The sequence below is a fragment of the Pyxicephalus adspersus genome, chromosome 12, assembly GCF_032062135.1.
Source record: "Pyxicephalus adspersus chromosome 12, UCB_Pads_2.0, whole genome shotgun sequence".
NCBI classification, from domain to species: domain Eukaryota; kingdom Metazoa; phylum Chordata; class Amphibia; order Anura; family Pyxicephalidae; genus Pyxicephalus; species Pyxicephalus adspersus.
The window spans coordinates 46,960,915-46,985,356 of record NC_092869.1 but is presented as its reverse complement, the minus strand read 5'-3'; the positions used below and the strand labels follow the sequence as shown (position 1 = coordinate 46,985,356).

General features: G+C 36.8%; 1 protein-coding gene across 1 annotated transcript in view; it reads left to right on the top strand.

The window, feature by feature from the left end:
- Positions 1 to 16,893, top strand: part of LRFN5 (leucine rich repeat and fibronectin type III domain containing 5) — a 131,187-nt gene extending 114,294 nt beyond the window's left edge. The window contains exons 3-4 of the mRNA XM_072428189.1: positions 5,017 to 6,424; positions 15,421 to 16,893. Coding sequence (XP_072284290.1) covers positions 5,037 to 6,424; positions 15,421 to 16,354 — 2,322 coding nt within the window. The 5' untranslated portion in view covers positions 5,017 to 5,036 and the 3' untranslated portion in view covers positions 16,355 to 16,893. The remainder of the gene's footprint in view (positions 1 to 5,016; positions 6,425 to 15,420) is intronic.
- Positions 16,894 to 24,442: the final 7,549 nt, after the last annotated feature.

The following is a 24,442-nucleotide window of genomic DNA, read 5'->3' as shown; positions in this document are numbered from 1 at the left end:
TTGAAGAAATCCATTCTAGGTTTGCTGGATCACCCAGCTTCACTGATGAAAGTGTATCCTCTTCAGCCTTGGAGAGCTTTAATAAATCAGGACCAATGACTGCAAGTTATCCAGGTCCTGTGGCTGCTGAACAAACCCAAATCATCACCCCTACTCTCCCATGCTTGATATTTGGTGTGATTTGCTTGTTCTGAGATGCTGGGTTTGGATTTCATGGTTTTTCATGGCGCTGCACATTATGGCCAAACATCTCTACTTTTGTCCAGTCTGTCCAAAGGACATTGTTAAGGAAGCCGTGAGTTTTTTGGCCATGCTGCAATGTTCTTTTCAGGGAGTCTTTCACCTGGCAACCTTGGGTTCCTGTGGGGAAGGTCCAGGGCCCTCGTACAGCACCACACTGTGCACCTCCTTATGTCTGATTCCTGATAATCAGCGCCTGGCAGCTACACACCCTCTTAATTTCTATAGAAGTGGTGAAAATGTGCTTAATATTTAACACACTTATTATATCCTGATACACAAAACCTTAGAATTTAACCAGGGGGTAGTTTATTTTTATCATATTTGTATTTAACTTCTATCTGCTGTGTATCTTGTATCTTGGACAAAAATACAGCCAAGCATCCATTAGGGTTCAGTGGGCTGCTGTGCCAGATCAGTGAACAATCAGGAAGAATGACCATTGTTTCCTAAAGATGAGGACGTACTGGCATTTGTTCACCCCTCTCCGTAGGACAGCCCATATTGTTCCACTGTCCCTGGATATAATCACTAATGACAGTTTCCAGAAACAATTATCAAGTGTCTGTGTGCGGTTTTAGTGTCTTACATGGCCACTTTAAGATCTTGTCTTATACATTTTATCTATAATTTCCACAATCACTTTCTAATGCTTGATATGTTCATGATTCTATAAATTCATCATAATTGCTTTCGAACTGGAAATTCAAAATGACATGCAAACTGCAAAGCTGAAACTTTCCAGAACTGTTGCCATAGAGAAAAATGAGGACTGAAAATTATTGTCAGATCGAGAGAACATGAAAATGTAATTCTGAAGGTACCTGTGCGCCAAGCTACGGCTTGTGAAAATTGTAAACACATCTGTTACTGATTTATTTATTTTTTTATAGAAATGTAAAAACCATTTACCAACAAAAATTAAAAGAATTAATTAACCCAACATACTATAGTAATGCTCAAAATTGCTTCAGTTTAGCCTGAGGATTGTTTAGCTAAACTGAAGCAACAATTCAAGAATATCCAAATAGTTTGGCAGGGAAAACTTTTTTTTTGGCCCTTTATACACAGTGGGCTACCTACTGCTACCTACTGTGTTCATCCACTACAAGCTTACAGCCGCTGGTATGATTCTGAAAATACCAGATTTAAGGTCAATGGTTGATGGTTGTCAGGATTCAGAGAGTCCATGACCACCGCCACTCAATGGGAACACTAACTACTAATGTAAATAAAGGGTGTAGGCCAGGGTTTCTCAATCAGGGTTCCGTGGACCCTTGGAGTTCCTCCACAGGGTGCTAGAAATTCCTTGAGCCATGAGCAATGTGCACCTCTCAGATCAGTTACCATTGAAACTAATATTGTGTTTGGCTATCCGTAAGGGTGACATCCTTCCCAATGGCTAGCAATGTAAGATGGATTCTTCCCAATGGCCACCAACCTAATATACAATGAGCTGTAGATATAGTAATTATAGCCGGGGTTCTCTGAATAACTGCAAAAGGTTGACAAAACACTGCGCTCGGGGTTGCTGGGGGCTCCTTCAGCACTGAACAATGTGGGCCTCTCAACTCAGACTAAGTGACACCAATAATCTTTTTTTGGAATGGTAAGGGTAAGATTCTTCCCACTAGCTGGAAATGTAAGAGGCATTTTCCCAATGGCCACTATGCTAATATACTATAGGCTGCGGATTTAGTAAATATAGCAGGGGTTTCATTAAGACCTAAAAGTTTTTTTAAGGGTTAAAAAGGTTAAAAAAGGCTTCTGTAGGCCATCTTCAAGGAAAATAGTGGTCAGTATTGGCTTTCAACAACAACACGCCAATGATAATGCTGATCAATTTTTTATTACAGTCTCACTGACTCCTGGCAAGTTTCCCATTATCTTTCCTCAGAAAATCTTAACATCAAGTTCCCATTGCTATGCATGACAGCAATAGATTAGTATCAGAGCTTTTTTTAAGGTTAAATACAATGGTCTTACAATAAGTGTGTTTGGCCAACTACAGAGAACATTCACCAAATCCTTCACAAAAGAACCCAGGATCATTCACCCATCATTGTACTGCATCAGCTTTTGTCCTTTCCAGAAATGTCATTTTTGTAATCGTTTGGCTAAAATCTACATTTGTCCTGAATTGATATCCATTCAGAAGTCATCAAAATTCTATAGGTAATGATATTATTGTAATAGGAAAATCAATGGTGGACACTTCAAATTATACCCCATTATAAATAATGATTTAATTGATGTGAATAGATTCCCTGCAGGCTTAAATATTCAGTCTGTAGTCTTTACAATTCCTAAATTCTGAACAATTACTCAGTATGTTGTTGTTGTTTCATGTGACACGGTTCAATTTCACATCATTACATTGCAGGCTCCAAGGGTAACATTTTTCCCTTTCAAATCTCAGAACGTGGCTCATGCGTTTTGAAATAAAGGATAATGACCATACTTATAGTAATTTCTTACCTGTGTTCCTTACTTTGTGAATACGAAATTGCCTTCACCTTGCGGGCTCATTCCCACTACAGTATATATGGCTTTGAGTGTTGCGTTTTCACATGTAGAGATTCATTTTCCCATTTAAATGTCTTCAATGGTAACATGGCAATGCACCAAAAAATGAAACCTACAAAGACTTGTTCAGAGTATGCTACATGGTGATGGGAAGGGGGTGTATGATTAACATTAAGCATTTTGTACAAAAAGCACCAAAGCTTGCTTGTGATGACTATACGTCTCCGCAAACCTTCACAATAAACCTACGGCTGAGCAGAAAATTAGACGATTTTTCTTAATGGAATCATGTGGAAAGGGGGTGTACGATGCCTTTAAGATGGTCACAGTTCTGTGATTCTTTTTTCTAGCCCCTTTATCACTACTGAGTCCTCTAGGACTGAGGTTGGAACCATAGCACATGGCAGGAAACACAGACATTCAACACACTCAAACCACATAACAAAAAGCTAGCTCTGAATTATTGTGCCACGTTCCTAATATATTTATACCACTCCAAAAAAAATGAGAATTTTTAGGTACAATTATAACAGTACACACTTTAATTTACATATAATACATACGATTTACAAAATAACGTGGTAGAATCTGTAAGCATTGTGACACCAAGGCAGAATTGGAGGTGGAAAGGAGGTATATTTGCCCAGGATTCCTCTTTTATGTGAGGTATATTTGCCCAAGATTCCTCTCCTGTGTGAAGAAGCAGGTGGAAGACTCTCACCTGTGAGATAATTAATGAAGAAGCACTAAGGGTGGGGATAGAGCCAGGAGCTCAGTCAGTAGCTTGGCTTGGAGAGACACATACAGGGGTTTGTGTCAGTGCAGCTCTATTTGGAGAGACACAGACAGGGGTCTGTGGGAGTTTAGCTTGCCTTGGAGAGTCACAGACAGGGGTTTGTGTCAGTGCAGCTCTAATTGGAGATGGCTCTGTTTGGAGACACAGCCAGGTGGACTGTGTGAATGAACTCAAACCTGAGTAAAAGGTTGCTCAAAGCTTGGTTTTGAGCTGACAGGGAGAAGCCCTCCAGCTGATAGACAGGGACGTCTGATGTATAGTAAGTGCCGGACAGGCAAGGTTTTCTTTTGCTGTTTTGTTATTTTATATGCAATCTTCAATAAACCTGGCTGCAAGCCAGCTTAACACTTATACCTCGGTGTGTGATATGAGTTGGATGAACCAGACAAGTGTCCTTTGACCCCAGCAAAGGCGATCCTGAGCTTAACCCCTCACACCATATTGATGTTATCATTTTGTTTGCCGCATAATGTGTTTCTCTATGCATTTTGCATTATTCACTTCATCAGGAAATACCAATATGTATAAAAACAGCATTATCAAACAGTCCTCGACATTAATAATAACATACATAGTATTAATGAACGACACATAATGTCATGTAAGGTGATACAAGCACATCCACCACTAATAGTCCATAAGAAGACATAATACTGCGGTTTACATTCGTGCCATAGAGGGGAGGTCACACTCAGAACCTTATTGTACCAGTATCTTTCTTGGCTTCCAATAGATCATGATTGTTACCTACCCTATATTGATCTGAAAATAAACCTATAATCCTATTAATTATTGACGTATTGATACATTGGGACCTACTTTATCTATGTATCTTGTTATCTATCCTAACAATTCTGGAGAAGCTGAAATGCCATTCTGTGAAACAAGCAGATAGCAGAAAGGAGAGGAGAGGAGAGAAATTGATTTTTTATTGATATATTAAGTGAATTGTGTATATTTTTTAATTATATAAATAATAATTTTGTGGGATTTATCAGCAAATGCATTTATATCATACTTTTATTTTTGAGGATAAATACACATTAAAAAATAGTCTCTGTTAATGTTCCTATTTTAGATCAACATGATTCAGTCTTTCGGTGGAGCTTTCACTGTCCTCTGAAAACCTTGTTTGTCCAAAATTGTAAAACGGCAATGCCAAGAAAAAAAAAACGGCAAATAGTGATTTATGGACAAGAGAAAAAACTTAATCTGATATAATTTTCAGAACTGTTGACAAAAGTGATAATTGCAAGTCGTTACAATCTAAAAGAAATAGTTGGCTTTATTCAGAGTGCACCCAACAGTATGTTGAGATAATACAAAAATTAATATCCTTTATTAACATATCCTTTATTAACATTATTAAATTGGTATCCTAAATTTATCATAAAATAAAATCTCAATTTTTGTTATACAATTGTAATGACATGCTTCTTTTTTTTTTCTTTTAGGCTTTTTAACCTGATCTACAATGGAAAAACTGTTTGGTTATCTGTTGTTCATTGGCATGGCGGTGAGAGCTGAGATCTGTCCCAAGCGCTGTGCCTGTCAAAATTTATCTCCAAACCTTGCAACCTTGTGTGACAAAAAAGGTCTTCTCTTTGTCCCACCAAACATCAACAGAAAGACTGTAGAACTACGCCTAGCTGATAATTTTGTAACAAGTATAAAACGGAAGGATTTTGCTAACATGACAAGTCTAGTGGACCTGACGTTGTCAAGGAATACAATCAGTTATATCACACCCCACGCGTTTGGCGACTTACGAAATCTAAGGGCGTTGCATTTGAATAGCAATCGATTGACTAAAGTCACCAATGAGATCTTTAGCGGGCTTTCCAATCTACATCATTTGATACTCAATAATAATCAACTGACATTGATTTCACCAACAGCCTTTGATGATGTTTTGGCTTTGGAGGAGCTTGACCTGTCCTACAACAACCTTGAAACTATTCCATGGGAAGCAGTGGAAAAAATGATAAGTTTGCACACACTTAGTCTCGACCACAACATGATTGAGCACATCCCGAAGGGAACATTCTCAAACCTGCACAAGCTAAACAGATTAGATGTTACATCAAATAAACTTCAAAAATTACCACCAGATCCTCTCTTTCAGAGAGCTCAGGTGCTTGCAACCTCAGGTATAATAAATCCTTCCACATTTGCTTTGAGTTTTGGTGGGAATCCATTACATTGCAATTGTGAGTTATTATGGCTGAGGCGCCTTATGCGAGAGGACGACTTGGAGACATGTGCTTCTCCACCTCTATTATCGGGGAGGTATTTCTGGTCCATCACGGAAGAAGATTTTTTGTGTGAGCCACCACTTATCACCAGATACACACCAGATGTAGAGGTTTTGGAAGGACAAAGAGCTGTTTTGAAATGCAAAGCCCTTGGAGACCCAGAGCCAGCAGTTCATTGGATATCACCAGAAGGAAAGCTTATATCCAATGGAACCCGGATTCTTGTCTATGATAATGGAACATTGGACATCCTTATAACGACAGTCAAAGATGGCGGGCCTTTTGCATGTATTGCTTCTAACCCAGCTGGAGAGACAACAAAAACTATTAATCTCCATATAATTAAACTCCCACACCTAGTGAACAGTACAAATCAAATTCATGAGCCAGACCCCGGATCATCTGACATTTCCACATCCACAAAGTCGGGGTCAAATGCAAGCAGTAGCAATGGGGATACAAAAATAAGCCAAGATAAAAAGGTGGTGGTGGCTGAGGCAACCTCCTCCACCGCACTCATTAAATTCAATTTTCAAAGGAATATACCTGGAATACGGATGTTTCAGATACAGTATAATGGCACCTATGATGACTCGCTTGTTTACAGGTAATGGATGATTGGATGATGATGAATGGATGATGACTAAAAGATCAGTTCTGTGACTAAAGATCAAAATGACAACATGTTGTCTTCCAAACATATGGCATGAAGCTCAATTCACAAAGCTTAGGCAAGCATGTTTCAAATAGTTGCATTTTTTTCATTTTAGTCTAATGATTTTTCAGAATTACAGTCACGTGGAAAAGATAAAGATCCATAACCTTGTATGAAAGTTTTGTGAAATGGGCCTACCATAAAGCATGTGGATATGTAGAAAAAACTATTGTATCAGTTTATATTTTTATGAAGCCTACTTAGAAATAAAAACAGCAAAGGAAATCTGGTTTGAAGCAGGAACCAATCCAAATTTCTACACAAACTATATAGCATGGTATGGCAGAGCATATAACACCTTACACTATACACCTACCTCAAAGACTAATATACTGATTGGTAGACCACTGGTTGGTTTGTCTTTTCTCTTGGATGTGTCCAAATATTAGCAATAACCCCTTCTACTTAGGGACTCTTTGGCCATAAGTGTCATAGTTGTACATCTGCAGTTTGGAGAGCATCCAGAGCCATCTTTCTCAACGTTTTTAAGGGAAGCCACTTTCAGACTTTCAGGCCTAAAATAAAAACATAATCCAAAACTTACTGTACATTGGCGTGGTGTTCACTGGGAAGAATGCCTTTTACATTGCTAGCTAGTAGGAAGAACGCTACCTTTATAGATCATTGGTATGATCACCAGGGAACTGACCCAAGAGACACAAATTGCTTGTTTCCAAAGGAACCCCTAGCAACCTCTGGAGAAACCCTAGAGTTTTTTTGAAACCCTGGTTAGGAAACACTTATCTAGAGCAATGATGCCTCTAATTTCTAGTCTAAGTGGATTTGGAATATGATTTAGTGATGCTTCTACTGTGGTACTTCCTGTTGTTCTCCTTGCTGGAGAGGAAAAGCTACCTGAGAATCAGCAATGCCGCTTCTGCTTTATTAATTCAGAGGATATCTATATCTCTCCTGTTGCCACTTCTAAGATGGCCGCCTCTGCACAAAGATATAATGCAAAACAAGGCATAGTATGTCAGTAATGGTTAGCAAGCAATGCATGTGTTTAGTACTTTGCCCTTCATTTGTCCATATTTCTTGGCACAGATTTCACATTACACGTCCTCTGTAAAGAATGAAGTAGTCTCTGATGACACCAACCAAAATGAATGGTTCAAAGTGTGACAGACATCTAAAGTATTGAACTGATACATGGGCATCCTAAAATTCTAGAAATAATGATTAGGGATGACGTTAGGGCCCATATCAGAGACTGTCTAAGGTTCCCAAAGGAATCCCAGGTGCGTTTGCCTAATCTTCATAAGAAGGAGGATTTTTAAAGAATCTTGAAAGAAAAGATTTCAAGCTAGGCAGTGGATAAAGAATATGGGGCATTTTTCCTCAAACAGGGTTCCTCCAGAGGTTGCTAGGGGTTCCTTAAACAATTATACATTTTTGACTCTCAGGTCATTTTAAGTGACACCAATTTGGCTATCTATAAGGTGACATTCTTCTCAACAAACACCAATATAAGAGGCATTCTGATGGCCACCATGTTAATATACTATGGGCTGTGAATATAGTAATTATAGAAGGGGTTCTCTGAAGACCTGAAAGTTATTTCAAATGTTCACCAATATTAAGAAGGTCACAAAACATTATACTATGGGATGAATAATGCCTTCATGATGCATAAACAATACATTTCATTGTGAAAACATACTGTCAATACAAATTAGAAAGAATAATATTATGTAATTAAACTCATGGCTTCTTGCCAGAATGAAAGTATTACCCGTTGGATTTTTGTGGTGAAATATACAAACATTTTATGATGTTATACAAGCCTATACTTTTTTTTTAATCCCTGTTCATCTATCATTTTGCATTCTGCAGTGAAGATTAATAACCTTCCATATGTCCCTAAGCACTGAAATTAATAGTGGTTGGCCTTTGTCCCTGAAAAAAAATATGAAAATACGTGCAAATATTATCAGGCTTTACAAAAGGTCAGAGCACAAGGGTGATGGCAAATCAACTCGAACAGAAGCCTGAAATAACACCATCTGCTTGGGTTTCATTGCAAGAGATAACATATAACTCATACAACAATGTCAGATCATATAATACAATAGCAAGGTAACATCATCTCTGTAACATGTGTGCTGCACCTATAACATTTGCTGATTTATAGTTTATTATTTTCTCTTTTTTTACATTTTATGATTGTGCATTCTGCTCTTTATGGCCTCATTACCCTTATTTGTTTCAGGAATGACCAGTAACAGCAGGGACTATTATGTGTACATAACAATATATCACTTGGAATCCTGATTGTAGTTAGTAAAATGATTAAATGGATAAAGAAAACATTATTTGCCCCCATTTTTTTTTTGTTTGAGGGATCTATAAGCAATGCAGAAATTTAAAGGATAATTACATTTTTAGGGAATCATTTTATTGCCCCACTATAATCACATGAGTCCTTCTCAATCACACACATCAATCCATTGATAATACTATGAAGGGAATTCTTCCAAACCACTGTTGTAACACATATATGTCCTGTAGACTCTTTGTAATAACCTCCCATTGAGGTGAGGCCAATCCAGTGGTGAATGAACGTAACCGTTTCACTATAGTGACTAAAGTAGAATGTGATACTCCACTGCGTACCTGGAATCCCTTAGCAAAGGGTGATACTTTACATTTAATGATTGTCCTGTATTTGGTATTTTAATGACACAGGATTCACATATGCTTCCAAATAGAAATCCCCAGGGATTCCAGACATTGTTAATAAAAAGTCTAAACCATGAATCTTGCTGGTTGGCTTTATCTCCAACTCAGCATGAAAATGGGAAGCATGCACCAAATAACCACTGACATCCTATGATACTTTCCATATCTTATTGTGGCAACTTTGCTTATTTTTATTTGTTTTGGTCTTGTTTAATTATAGGCTATTATGGATATGTACAGTTGAGCGTTTTCACCTCACTGAGCCATATGATCTTTTTGGTGATGTTTTTGCCATTTGTTCAAATGCATAGGAGTCAATGCACAGGACACAAATCAGTTTGTGTATATTGTGTTTTAGGGTGCGTTGGACTATAAACGGCAACTTGGTGGGTGCAAAAACTTATTTTTAATTTGTTTCAGCTATTTTTTAAATTCTAGGTTGTGTTAAATTCTAGGCTATATTTTTAGAAAATAATAGTAGATTACAGATTACAATATAAACCCTGGCTTACCTACAAAGAGGTATGAACTAGAGTTAGCATTATAATACTTGCAGTTGCAGTTTGCAGGCTTAGATCCACCCAGTATATTGTGATTTTCCTAAATTATCATTTCTAGGTTGAGAAGTCATCATGTCAATGCCCTTCCATCATAAGATAGTGATGATAAAATCTGAAATTTTGCCTTCCAGTCCATGAAAAGCTACATGTTATGTAAAGAGTTCTATAGTAAAGGACACATTTCTGAAAAAACTACACAACCCCTCAATGAGAAGAAAATTGTTAAAGTCTCCAGTGCCTATAATACTATTTTCCTCCTGGTGCTGGTAAGACGCATGTTGAGCTGTATCCTTAAATCAAGGTCATGGATTTATTTATAAAACAGAAAGAAATGTGCATAACTCACTGACCATAAATTTTCCAGGTGTTCACAAGAAGAATCCAGAGGAAAGCAGTGCAATCCTTGTAGGGAGATAAAAGCGGCTTTCATAGTCAACTCATACATCAGATATGACTTGTCTTTAATTGTGTGTTTTATTTGATATAATTATTTCTACAAAGTTAAGCATTTTACCAGTTCTTCCATATTTACAAACCAAATATTTCTTTCCGCTTGGCGTAGACCTTAAATAGAAGGTAGCAAGCAATAAAACCTATTACATTTTGTTCCATTTTCCAGATTGGCACACATAAAGGTTACTGGTACTAATAGTAATCTGAACAGCAGGGATCAACAGAACTGGTATTATTATGGAGAAATGTTGGGTTCTTGGATTATAATACAATGGCTCTGATTTATTAAAGCAATCCCAGTCTGGAGAAGATCGACTATCATGGCAGAACCCAGGTGATCCAGCAACCCTTCAATGTATTTCTTCAAAATCATTTGCCATTAGGTAGCAAATGTTTTTTAATCCTGGACCAAGTCAAACTAGACTTAGAATGGATCTGTTTCAGGAACTGAACCATATGCCAAATACCAAACAATTTTTAGGAAGTCCATTCCAAGTTTGCTAGGTCAACCAAGGTTCTCCCATGACAGTCTATCTTCTCCAGTCTTGAAGAGCTTTAACAAATCAGGCCCATTGGGTCAGACTTTCAATTCATTTTCCTATTAAACAGGCTATCATCTTTTGTTAGGGTTTGGATATTTCCATTCTGGAGATTAAGCAGCCCAATTCTTCAGCCTACCATTTTTCTTGTAGAAGGATTATAGGAAAAAGTACTAGTCTATGTGTTCTGTTTTTCTTGAACCCATTGAAATATTGATGATTTACCAAATTTTCAAAGGCATAATTATTAATATTAATATTAATAAACAGGATTTATTTAGCGCCAACATATTACACAGCGCTGTACATTAAATAAGGGTAGCAAATGACAGACAGTTACAGTCAGTGACACAGGAGGAGGAGAGGACCCTGACCCAAAGAGCTTACAAACTAGGAGGTAGGGGAAGTCTCACACAATAAGAGGGGAGATATGGAGTGATGGAAAGTAGTGAGGGTTTTAGGAGACAGAAAGACGGGTAGGCGAGTCTGAAAAAGTGTGTTTTGAGTGCTTTTTTAAATGAGCAGAAGGTAGGAGCAAGCCAAATAGGACGAGAAAGACCATTCCAAAGAGTCGAGGCAGATATAGAAAAGTCTTAGAGGCGTGCATGTGATGAGGTTATGGGTGAGGAAGTCATTATTAGGTTTTGAAGAAGCGAATAGAGCGACTAGGGGAGTATTTTCTACCAGGTCAGAAAGGTAGGTTGGACAAGAGCTGTGTAGGCATTTGAAGGCAAAGCACAAGAGCTTGAATTTGATTCTCAGGTGAAATGGAGCCCAGTGAAGGGAACTACAAAGAGATGCAGCAGAAGAGGAGCGGAGGGAAGGATGGATGAGTCTGGCTGCAGCATTTCATAATAGATGTAAAGGAGAGAGTCAGGTTAATGGAATACCAGAGAGGAGGAGGCTACAGTAGTCCCTACGAGAGATGATAAGAGCGTGTACAAGGAGGTTGGTGGTCTCTGGGGACAGGTAGGGGCAGATTTTGGAGATGTTGCGCAGGTGAAGGTGACACAACCTGGAAATGTTCTTAATATGGGGGGTAAATGAGAGGGCCGAGTCGAAGGTGATGCCAAGACAACATGCCTGATGGGAGGGACAAATGACTGTGTTGTTGACTATTAGGAAAATAACAGGAGGAGATTTGGAATTTGACGGGGGATGATGATAAATTCTGTTTTGTCCAGGTTGAGTTACAGGAATAGGTCAGACATCCATGATGAGATGGCTGACAGGCAGCATGAGACCTTATCCAGGTACGAGGGAGACAGGTCAGGGGTGGACAGATAAATTTGAGTGTCATCAGAATACAGATTTTACTGTAAGCCAAAGCAGGATATGAGACTACCGAGAGAGGAGGTGTACAGAGAAAAGAGAACCGGTCCAAGGACTGACCCTTGGGGAACACCAACAGGGAGGAGAGTTGCAAAGGAGGAATTACCAATGAAAGAAACTTGAAAGGAGCGGCCAGGCAGATAGGAAGCAAACCAAGAGAGAGCAGTGTCACAGATACCAATGGAACACATAATTTAGATTAGAAAGGGTGATTAACAGTGTCAAATGCAGAGGAAAGATCAAAGGAAGGAAGAGGGAAAAGTTGCTCTGTGGAGGTCATTGGCCACTATAGTAAGGGATGTTTCGGTGGAATGAGCAGCTCTAAAACCAGACTGGAGAGGGTCAAGAGAGAGTTGGTGAGTCTTTTGAAGACAAGGCGTTCAAGGATTTTGGAAACATATGGGAGAAGGGAGATGGGACGGTAGCTAGAAGGTGGGGATGGGTCTAGTGGGAAGGCAAGGAAATTGTTGGAGTGGCCCGGTAAGCCACGCCATGAGTCATCATGTCTGATTTTGTCAGTTTTATCCCTAAATTAAGTAGATGTCTTGGTAGATGTCTTGGTCAGAGAAGGTAGTTGTGGGGGGAGCAGGTGTGGGGTTTAGGAGGGAGTCAAGTGTTGAGAATAGGCTGCGTGGGTTGGAAGCTTGAGAGCAAATGACAGCAGAGAAATAATTTTGCTTGGTGACAGTGAGTTCAGTGTTAAAGTGTTGTAGTCTGGCTTTGTAGTCTATGAAGTCAGTGGTGAGGCCAAATTTCCTCCACTGGCGCTCAGCTACATCCAATAAAAACCTCAAATTAAGCTTCCACTATTTGACTGCAGGAAGACAATAGAAAAAGAAAAGGAAATCTCATAGATGAGTTTCAAAAGAAAAGCATGGGTTTTGAGGGCCACAACTTTGTGCCAAATTTCCAATATTTTGCTTGATATTTATCAATACCATAGTGAAAAATCCAGGGTGACATTACAGCATGAAGATCGTACATACAATTATGGTTATTTCCATTAGTAAGGCAGTAAGGATTCTTATCTATCATCATGTTTCACCTCCATAGGCTTCATCAGGGGGGTTTGTAACAGAGATTCACCGTGCAAACACTCATTTAGGCTTTGCTAAGGAATGGATAGATAATAGATAGTTAAAAAAAGGAATATCCACTAAGTATATTGGTAATCCTGTGCAAATATACAAGTGAACTTAGCTTGGCTATCCTGATTTAAATTAGAAAGGAGCTGTGTATCAAGTACTTTATGGTAATCACTGTGGGTCAAGAGCTGTAGCAAGTATATAAAATACTTGTTGTTCTCATTGTTTGCAGCAAAGGTTAGGGACCTTTTGTTGTCCCGCTCCCTGCTGCATTTTGTAATGTAGAGCCAGTGGTCTATAGAGTCTATAGAGGTAAAATGTGTCAGAGTATGAGAATCTTTACTACCTTATTCAAGGACTTATAGAGATAACCAATAATGTATGTATAATTTTCATGCTATTATGTCACTGTGAATGTTTCCCTATTGACAAAGAACAAGTAAAATACTGGTATTTTGGCAATAAACTGTGGTCCTCAAAACCTCCATTTTTATTTTTAAACTTATCTATGAGATTTCTTTTTCCTTTTCAACCATCTCTAAAACTCAAGCATATTTATGAGGTTACCCTAATCAAATGGAATCATTAAAGAAGACAATATCAACCAAACCGAAATGGAAGCGCACTGTATGTGTCTCCACAGTCAAAATAAAGGCAAACTTTATGTTTGTTTTTCATCTTTTTAATCAATCATCAGACGAGTGCAATGTTTGTTTCAAGGTAGAGTAACGCTGAGTGGGAAATTGTTAGAACTATCATTATTGAATGACTTTGAAGAAAACCTAGTCCAGCTTTAGGAGAACAGACAGACAATAAACCTTGGGGAAAGGTAAACTCTGTGCTTAATGTTCTCTATCTTTGTCACTAAACCTTCCAAAAATGTTCCTGAAAATTAAAAGTTTAAACTCATCTTCTACTGCGATGAGTAAACTGTTAAAAAAAAAGGAAGACTGCAAGGTCAACTCTTGGACACTTGGCACTCCAAATCATTCTCATGAAAGGTATGAGAAGAAAGGAAGAAAAGAGGAAAGAAGAATCTTTTTTAGGCACCAATGTAATACCTTAGCTAATTTAAGATAAAAAATACACTTTATTAAATTCAAGATCAGTGTTGAAGCATGTATTTTCCACTATTACTGGACTGCTGTAATAATGCTGTATTGTTTTTTATAGTCCCAAGAGTTGGTGTTTATAAAAAATCCCCTGATGAAGCCCATTGTGGGTGAAATGTGTCGGGATTAAAACACACTACAACATCTCTTCTCCATTAATTTATCAACGATTGGGAGTTTCTAAATAACAAACAACCAATAAGTACTTGTTTTTTATGTATGGGAATCATATAACTACGGTATTGTTGACCCTTTTAATTGATATCTTAAATTTAATAAAGTGTATTTTTTATCTCAAATTAGTATTACATTGGTGCCTAAAAAGAGCATTCTTTCCTCTTTTCTTCCTTTCTTCTAATACTTTTGGACTATATTTTTTATATAGTCAAGGCTCGGCACCACTCTTTCTCCATAGAGTTTAAACTATTATATATTCTTTGCACTACTTTGCATTTTTTCTCATGAAAGGTAGTTGAAAATTAGCTGCTGCTCTACAGACCTAGTACAGTCTATTCTGTAATTTGCAACTGAAAAACGAAAACATGATTTTTCCTGTTTTCTTTCTCCGCTGTAAAGAAATGAACCTTTCATTTTAGCAGACATTATTTGAAGAACGCTGATCATCTTCATCCTTCCCAAATGCTTGACTGTGCTATATCAAAAGCTCCTTGTCAGGTAATAATTATTGTGGTGTAGTTTTAAATGATATGTTTCAATGAAGTTAAGAGAAGCTCTCTAAAGCAAAGCTTTGCTATATTTGGGTTTTTCTTTTTTATACTACGTTATTTCAAGCTGTGTAGCTGCAAAAGCGGTGTTGTGGCGTGTGCGATAAGTGGATTTATTTAGAAGTCAAGCAATGTAACATTCTCACCTTTCAAAACCGATCTGTCATAAATGAATTCTGTACAAGTATGCCATCAGTATTTCTGTCCTAACAAGCAGTTTAATTAGAATCCCCAATAAAACTCGCAGCCATTGTCAGGTCTTCATCTTCGGGGCTTGTTGAAGTCTCGTCAGCGATTCTGAACATGTAAAAATGACATTTTAATAGTGAGATTTCAGTTTGTACATTGGTGTAATAATTAACGGACATTAATCTGAAGATTTTCTTTTTCTCTGTTATAGAATGATTCCTCCAACTAGCAAGACATTCCGTGTTAATAACTTGGCTTCTGGAACTGTCTATGACCTGTGCGTCTTGGCGATTTATGATGATGGAATCACATCGCTTACGGCTACGAGAGTCATCGGTTGCATCCAGTTTACGACTGAGCAAGATTATGTTCGTTGTCATTTTATGCAGTCCCAGTTCTTAGGAGGTACCATGATAATTATCATTGGTGGAATTATTGTTGCCTCTGTGCTTGTATTTATAATTATCCTGATGATTAGGTATAAGGTTTGTAATGGGAATGGTCAGCACAAGGCAACAAAAGTCAGCAATGTGTATTCGCAAACGAATGGATCCCAGAACCAAGGTTGCAGTGCCTCATTGCCACCATCTGCTTCCAAGCAGATCGTTGAGCACGAAGACAGCGCCCAGTGTTGTAAGTCTAGCGACAGCGGTGCGCTTTCTTCGGACACTTGCTCGAACCAAGGTGCTGCCACCACTACCTCTGCTTTGCCCCACACGTGGACTTCAAATACTTCTTCTCTTAAGCAGAAGAAAAAGACTGCGTTAAAATCCATGGACTCACAAACAGACACAGTTTTAAATATGGAATCCCAAAACACAAATAGAAATAATTCAACTGCTCTTCGGCTATCTAGTCGTCCCATTGTATCTGTAAAAGAAGCGCCAACATACAAAAGAGCACAATCAAAACCAAGTAAGTTTCTTACCTTACCTGCAGACACTTCTAGAGTAAAGCGGAGGTACTCTTTAAATGGTGAGATCATGGAGTACCATTGTTATGTGAACTCTTACCACACCGGCGGACTGTGGTCTAAAAGAAGCATGTCTATGAATGGGATCTTGGGTCAATCAGATGGTTCTGACATGGACAGTGGCAAAGCAACATGTTCAAGTTCCGAATGGATATTGGAAAGCACTGTGTGATTTGTTCCTATGGCATACAACCATAAAGAGAAAATACTAAAATATTTGGAACACCATGCTAAAAAAGAAAAAAAAAAGAGAAAAACATAAACACGTGAAAGTTCCTATCAGTGTTTTCATTTAGGCTTCTACAAACAGGGTTGTGTAAAAGCCACCTGCACATAAAAAGTTTGCGTTTCAGTGGTGATACAAACAACAAGATAAAAATGTTCAAATTGTGGAATAAAAATAAAAACAGCACCAGTGCCTTCCTTTCCTGTAGGACTGGCTTCCTGGTTCTGCCACAGCAGAAGAAATGGGACTAAATTCACTCTAAAGGCCTTTCATATGGGAAAAAATCCTTCAAGCTTTCAACATACAAAAATATGTAAAAAAAAGACCAATTATGGAGGAATTAGTAAAAAAAAAATATTTTTTAAGAGACCAGACTGTATTTATTTTTGAGTGACAATGGTGTTGCCTTTATTTTTAGGCAAATGCTGTACAGAACAACAACTTCTGTGTTGTTATGTTGTGTAAAATAAAATATTCAATATCTATATGAAGAAATGGTTGAAATATTTACCCTTTTTATTTTTATTTTTTATTTATTTTATTGCTTTTGTATCAAAAGAAAAAATCTTCTCCTACAGACCACAAATGGATGGAGCTTGTAACTTTGTGTATAGAGGAATCACTATGGGTTGAATAACAAATTACATTACAAAATTTTAAAATGACCCTGGTAATTTTTGTTTTTTAACATGCACAGAAATTGCTTATTTTTCTATTTACTGGGCAAACAAGGTTTAGGTCCGGTCTAATCCACAAATCCACAAGATCTATTAGAAAAGATGAGGACTTTGCATGCATCTGTATTCATATAAAAAGACATACAAAATATTATAAATAAAACAAAGCCATGATACTGGCTGATATCTATGCATATATTAATAATGTCAATATGAAAGAATCACATACAATTAGATGGAGATCTTAGATAAAGAGCTTACAAAGCTCAGAAAAAAAGGATCTTCAAAAGTAATAAACGTTTTACTGTAACATTCCGCTTCCTCAGAAGCATGGTAAACACAAGGGAGCCAAGTATCCTAATAATATATATCTCCTAATAACTTCTGATTATTGTAGTCCCCAAACTGTACCAATGAATAGTCTGTGGTCACAAGAATTACTTTGGTGTTTTTTAATTGAGATATATCCTGATATTTCCTATGGAAAATTACACTTTTATTGATGTTTATACTTAGTACATTATTTAATGCCAAGCCATATTATTTTGTTTTTGACATTTATATATTAGTATAGTAATAGTCTTCTTTTATTTATATATTATTTTATATATATATATATATAGAGAGAGAGAGAGAGAGAGAGACGTGCTATATATTGTAAAGTAATATAAAAAGCTTTAACCGTGGGTAGGGAATATTAAAAATTAGGTAAAGGATATAATTCCTGAGACCAGTGAAACTTACCAATAATTAAATAAATATATATATAGATATTTATCATGCATCTAAATAATATTCACAAAAGAAAAATATTACAGAACTATACCCACATGTATTTATTGGTTAGAGTTAAGGTTTTCATCTTTTGTATAGATCATTAGGGTGATAAATATTATCAACTGCACATAATTTCTTTATGAAGTTACAATATGATGAATGCACTTTGATACTCTTCTTCCATTACTTTAATGAATCCTATAAAAGAAGCCATGACCAGGGTAAAAAAAATGTTGGGTTACCTCGAACTTCCTTCCATAACCCCCCACATTCTCACCATATAGAAGAGGAGTCCCCAAACCCCGGTCCGCGGCCCTCTAGTGCGGCTGTCTGACAGGTGGGCTGTGGGTCTGGTCTCAGGAGAAGGACCCGGCTTGGCCAGGGCCATGTACCATGTTCCCAGGAGACATCGCTGGCTCAGGGAAGTGGGTAGGTTGTCTCTGGACACAACCCGCCAGCTCTCCCATCGCAGGCTCAGACCTGTGATGGGAGATTGGGCCGGTTGTGGCATCAGGACGTCACTCTGGGGGGAAGTTTCTTGAGTGACGGACGGCTCCCAGCACACGCACAGTGCAGAGTCTGTGCATTTATTGGACCGGGACCTGCAAAGGGGTTGGGGACCACTGTTATAGAAGAACACTTATTAACCCACTTGTATAACACTACTGGGTCAAGGTCCATAAACATCAACCTTTGTTCCTCATTAACCACTTCTTTCTTAGGATCTGGGCCCCCAGCCACTCTACACAGCCTCAGGAACAACCATAACTGGTTCCACAGCCATTTTTACCCTAACTCTTCCGTAAGTTAACACCATACCTTTTCCTGTGGAACATCATACCATACATCCTAATACCTATAATCCCTTCATGGAACTTATCCGCCCCCATAATTTAGGGAGAGTGGGTGGGGGCCTAACTAAATTCCTCACTCTCTGCCCTAAGCTTGAACTTCCCTACCCATCCTACCAAACTGACCTCAACCAATCAAGTAGGCATAAAACCTCCCACCTACTTCTTTAACCCCTTCCTCACTGCAACCTTCTATTCCCTCTACCATGCAGCCCCTCTGCTTATTTCCTGCTTATAGAAAAAGGAAATACGTATATTTAGTACATGGTTTATTCTACATTTAATTTTAATACAGAACTAATTTAGAAAAAAATGTACTTACCTATAGATTTATCGACACACATTGAAAAATATTGACTTAGCAATGTAATTGATCACTTCAGGTTTGATTTATTAAAGCTCTCCAAAACTGGAGACAATAGACTATCATGGGAGAACCTGGGTAATCCTGAAAGTTAATTTACTTAATATAATTTGTTATAAATTGTCAAATGTTTTTAATCCTGGACCAGATCCATTTCAGGTTTGCTGGATCACCCGGTTTCCCTTATGATAGCCAATCTTCTGCAGTGTTAGGGAGCTTTAATAAATCAAAGGAATAACACATTCACTAAACTAAGTGAATTATCCCTTGCAGAGTAATAATTCTTATTTTTAAACAAACAGCCTAAGCTCCTTTTGTAAATCAACTCCAATGTTTTTCCATTAAATTGTATTAAATTAAATATTAAATAAATCTTTGTAGGCTCAGTCTGCTATTCTATACTACTGAACACATTTTATTTATTTTTTCCCTAACCTACTAAGCATTTAATAATGCTAAATAAAAATAATTGCAATTCCTGAATGAAATCACAATAAGCCTAATGAGTTCTAGAATTTCATATTTCTATTGGAATGTAATAAAGAAAATTGTTTTAATTGAATATTGAAGAAACATTTTCAAGTGAAATATAAGTAATTTAAGGTAATGAAATTCTCCAGACCATATATCATCTCATTAGGAGCTTGGAAGAGGTAAAAAATGAATATGTAACATGCACTGAAATGCACTCATTACTTTCACAAATAGAACAGATACAATTATGCATTATATATATATATATATATATATACCGGTATATATATATTGAATAATAAATTGCTATAAAGTACTAATAATATTAACACATCATTATTAATAATAAAATAATTTAATATAATAACAATAATAATCCAGTTATAATAGTAATGTTACTATTATTGATACTTTTTGTCTTTTTTGCTTCTGTTGTCTTTTTGTTGTAACTTTAGTTCTTGATAAAACATCAAATTATAGGTAATCCATTCCTATTTTTTACCAGGTTGCTGTTTTGCTATCTGATGGTTGAGTTCCCTATGTGCTATCAACCAACGTCAACCAATGTTCTGAAAAGCAAAAAACACAAAACACTTCATACCATTTACCTTGCACTCCTTGTTTTGCTTTTTTTGTTTTTGCAGCAAGAAAAGACAGTTATTATTATTATTGTTATTAATATTCTTATTATTATTAATATTAAACAGTACTTATAAAGCGCCAACATATTACGCAGCGTTGTACATTAAATAGGGGTGGCAAATTACAGTCAGATATAAACACAATGACACAGGACGAGGAGATGACATTGTACAGTAGAGCTTACAATCTATGAAAGTTACAATTTTAAATGATGCATTTACCTATTGATTATTAGGTACAAGGGTTCTATAAAAAGGTTCCACACATTTTTTTTAACTCTTTTAAGAATAGTCACCCTTTTTTGTGATGCATTTTTCACACAGTTGTACCAACATCAGCAAAAAAGTTTCTTTTTGAGAGCATAGCCACTGATGCACTACTGCTTTTACATCATCATCATGCTCTTCATGCTTCTTTGAGTCGTTCAACGATGGAAATGACATGGCGCTAAATCCGGACTTTAAGCTTGGTGTTCTATAACCTCCCAAATTTAATTGTTTCCAATGTGTGGGCTGCAGTGTGGGTGCTTCTGTCCACATAAAGCATATGAAAGACCACCAATCCTCTTCGGTGCATTTTGTATATTTTGCAGCCATCTTCACCACAGCGTGACCACTATTATACTTAACTCCAAGGTCAGCTGGGTTGATGGACAAACTAATCACATGTCTTGCGCACAACAAATTACCCTTCCTTCCACCCTCACTGTTTCTAATGTAGTGTCAAAACCTTTTGAAGACCCCCCATTTTTTTATATTCTAGGAGATCTCTAAGAAAGTTTAAAGTGACATTATTGATTACAACTGGTTCCTCTACTTCACTATGTGGGATTTTAGGAAAACATTTTTCTTTTTTGCATCAAGTACTGTAGAATACTGAATCAGTTATATAATGAAGTCATATATTGGCTTTCATTGTCTTTTGGGTATCAGGTAGAAATTATTTTTATTATTTAGGATGATCTGGATGAACTTCTGGGAGATGCTAAGGCTGAAAGTTTACTAATACAGTTTTTTTGTTCTATAAGTCAATGAATTTATCTTCTCAAACTTATCCATGTTCTAAAGTAGGCTGGAACATTAAGTGTCATTCTCCAAGGATCACAATTTACAATGTTTGGCACAATAACAACCATTAAAAAACAAAAGTTCTACAATTGTAGAAAAAAAAGTGCATTAAAGATGACTGTACTCTGTGAAGGATAACATTTCATTCTTACAGACATATCTAAGTGTAATTACCTTAAAGGTTAAAGTGATTATCTTTGAAATACAGGTTTAAATATCAAGGTAAAGCAAAATAAAAAATAATATATATATATATATATATATATATATATATATATATATATATATCAGTATATATAATACTAACAAAAGATTTGTAGGGTACAAAGACTTACCTGTCATTTTATGCTACTAAAGGAAACAAAAGTAATTACAAAAGGCCAAAGTAAAGTTTTATTTTATACCCCGACACAAAAGCCAATGATGTATAATGAGGAACATTTATCCATCATATATATATTAAAAAATAGAATTTTGTTATTATTGAAGGGTTAATAAATATAAGATGACATTCAGCTCAGAAGTTAAGATTTTTTTATTTTAAAGTAGATCTATCATCAGATTTTCTACATTAAATAAAAGGGTACCATTGTCATGTTTCCTGGAAGGCTGTGGGCTTCTTCTTGGGGCATGCACCATAAGGTCGGCACTTTTCTTTTTTACACATTTTCCCGAAGCACATCCCCCAATCTCGTACCTGCACGTGCCAGAACGGGTGACTTCATCAGAAGAACCAGGAAGAAGAGGAAGAAGATGGCCAGTGTCCAGCCGCATTGGGATGAAGAAGGAAGACCGGACTTTGCAGGACCAACTTTGCTAGGATCACAGAGGCATGGAATATTTATTATATCTAAATTTAAAAAAATTATATCATTCGCAGTGTGAACTGGGACATGGCAGATTGTGATTGGCTTTTATCAGCAAGTCTTAAAAGGAACTTTTTGTAACAAGGCATAATAATAATGCAAATAAATGTCTTAGGTTTCACTCATTACTACAGGTGCTTGAACAGTAAAATCTGACGTAAATCAAGTTCATTGAATCAGTTGGGAAATCTAACTGTAATTGGAAATTCTGAAGAGGGAATGGTACCTTTTAATGAGCTGTTCTATATCTCTCAATGAAAGTTATGTCTCAGCCAATAGGTCATTGGACAATACCAGCTTTCATTGTCTGGTTGGCCTACTATACGTGACAAAGTCGGATCAGAACTTTAGGTGTGAGGTCGGATTAGCTCTAGTCCCACTTGGACCTTACTCCAAATACAACCAGCTTGACTAGCATTTCTCATCACTAGTCACAAACTTGTTTTGAAACTCAAAGGTTTTATGAAAAATAAAATAATCAATGTTTGGAAATGGACCATTTGTCGTCTTTTGTAAGGACAAAAATCACTATTTACAGTATTGGAGAGAGTACAATGAGTTTCACAAATATCCAATAATCCTCCCTATTTAAAAAACAAAAAGCTGAACTCAAGAAATGAAGCTTGATACATAGCTTATCGAAAAACTTACACTCCAATAAAATCGTAGGGAACTTTTGTACAGGACAGGTGACCTCCATAAAGCTTGTGCTGGAGAAGAAGATGCATTATGGAGATCACTGTTTCGTGCCCTATACATGAGTCCCATATGATTATAAGACTGACATGACTGGAGAAGATTAACTATTATGGGTCTGATTTATTAAATCTCTTCAAGACTGGAGAATATAGACTGTCATAGGAGAACCTGGGTGATCCTGGTGTAAAAACATTTGCCAACTAATATCAAATGATTTTTAAGAAATCCATTGCAGGTCTGTTGGATCACTCCCATGATAGTTTATATTCCCCAATCGTGGAGAGCTTTAACCTCCCTAGCGGTTCATTTCTTTTCAGTTTGATATGTCTAAAAGCGGTACATTGTTTTTCATGAAAATTTATTTTACAGTATATTATAATAGTATGAGTATAAGTAAGTATGAGTATGAGTATAATAAAGTTTGAAACACAAAATCATGTAAAAATAATAAATTGAATAAATAAAAAATATATAAATTTGTTTTTTTTATTTTTTTTAAATTAAAAAAAATAAAAATAAATATTATACTCATTCTATTTTATTATACTGTAAAATAAATGTTCTTGAAAACAATGTACTGCTTTTACACATAAAAATCCAATGTATTGCATTCAATACAGTTATTTTGTATTGAATGCAAAACAAATAGATTTTGAATTTCCCACCCCACCCCGCCAGCAACGTACACACGCACCGACGTCACCGGGAACTCCCCGTTGACTCATCGGGTGCAGAAGACGCCGGAGAAAGACGAAAGAAGACAGAGATTTCGGCAATGGATGGCGCGGGATGCCGGCGGATCAGGTAAGTGCTGTATTTACTACCGGTATTACCTTCCACAGGTTTAGCTACCCCGAGTCACACTCGAGGTTACCGCTAGGAAGGTTAATAAATCAAAAATCATAATTTAAAATAAAAGGTTTGTTGGATCACCCAGGTTCTCCTTTGATGTTCTATCTTCTCCAGACTTGGAGAGCTTTAATAAATCAGGCTCTATAGCATACGTGGGATAGAACAAGAACAAGTTACTGGCAATCTATTATTATTATTATTATTATTATTATTAATAAACAGGATTTATATAGCGCCAACATATTACGCAGCACTGTACATTAAATAGGGATGACTTTCCAGATGTAATACCCAACTGAAACTAATGAATAGGTCATCTTTTGTTTGGATTTCATCATCCTGAGCTCTATCCCATCTGTACCAGCGTGTTTTATCTGAATTGTATCTTTCATTATTGGCATCTTGGAGGTGATTGATTGCTGTCCTACCCAGGTTCTGATATGAATTTTCAGAATCTCAAGCCTGTAGATAACCTTTGTATCAACCTTCTATCTTGTAAGTGCAGCTCTTTGTCTTTTATCTATTAGAGAAAATATTGTTCCATACAATCCTGTGAACTTTCTCTTTTTCTGTATTGTAGCTTTTTTAATACTGCCTGCGGCTATGCTGTGAGCATCAAGAATGAGCTGACCATACCTGAAATGGGCACTGAACACTTCCAAAGATTTATCTAATTTTGACAAGTTTACCTGATTTGTCTTCCATGACTATGACCCATTTCAGGCCAGGCACATTTAATGAAGAGTCAATGCAATCTGCATATTC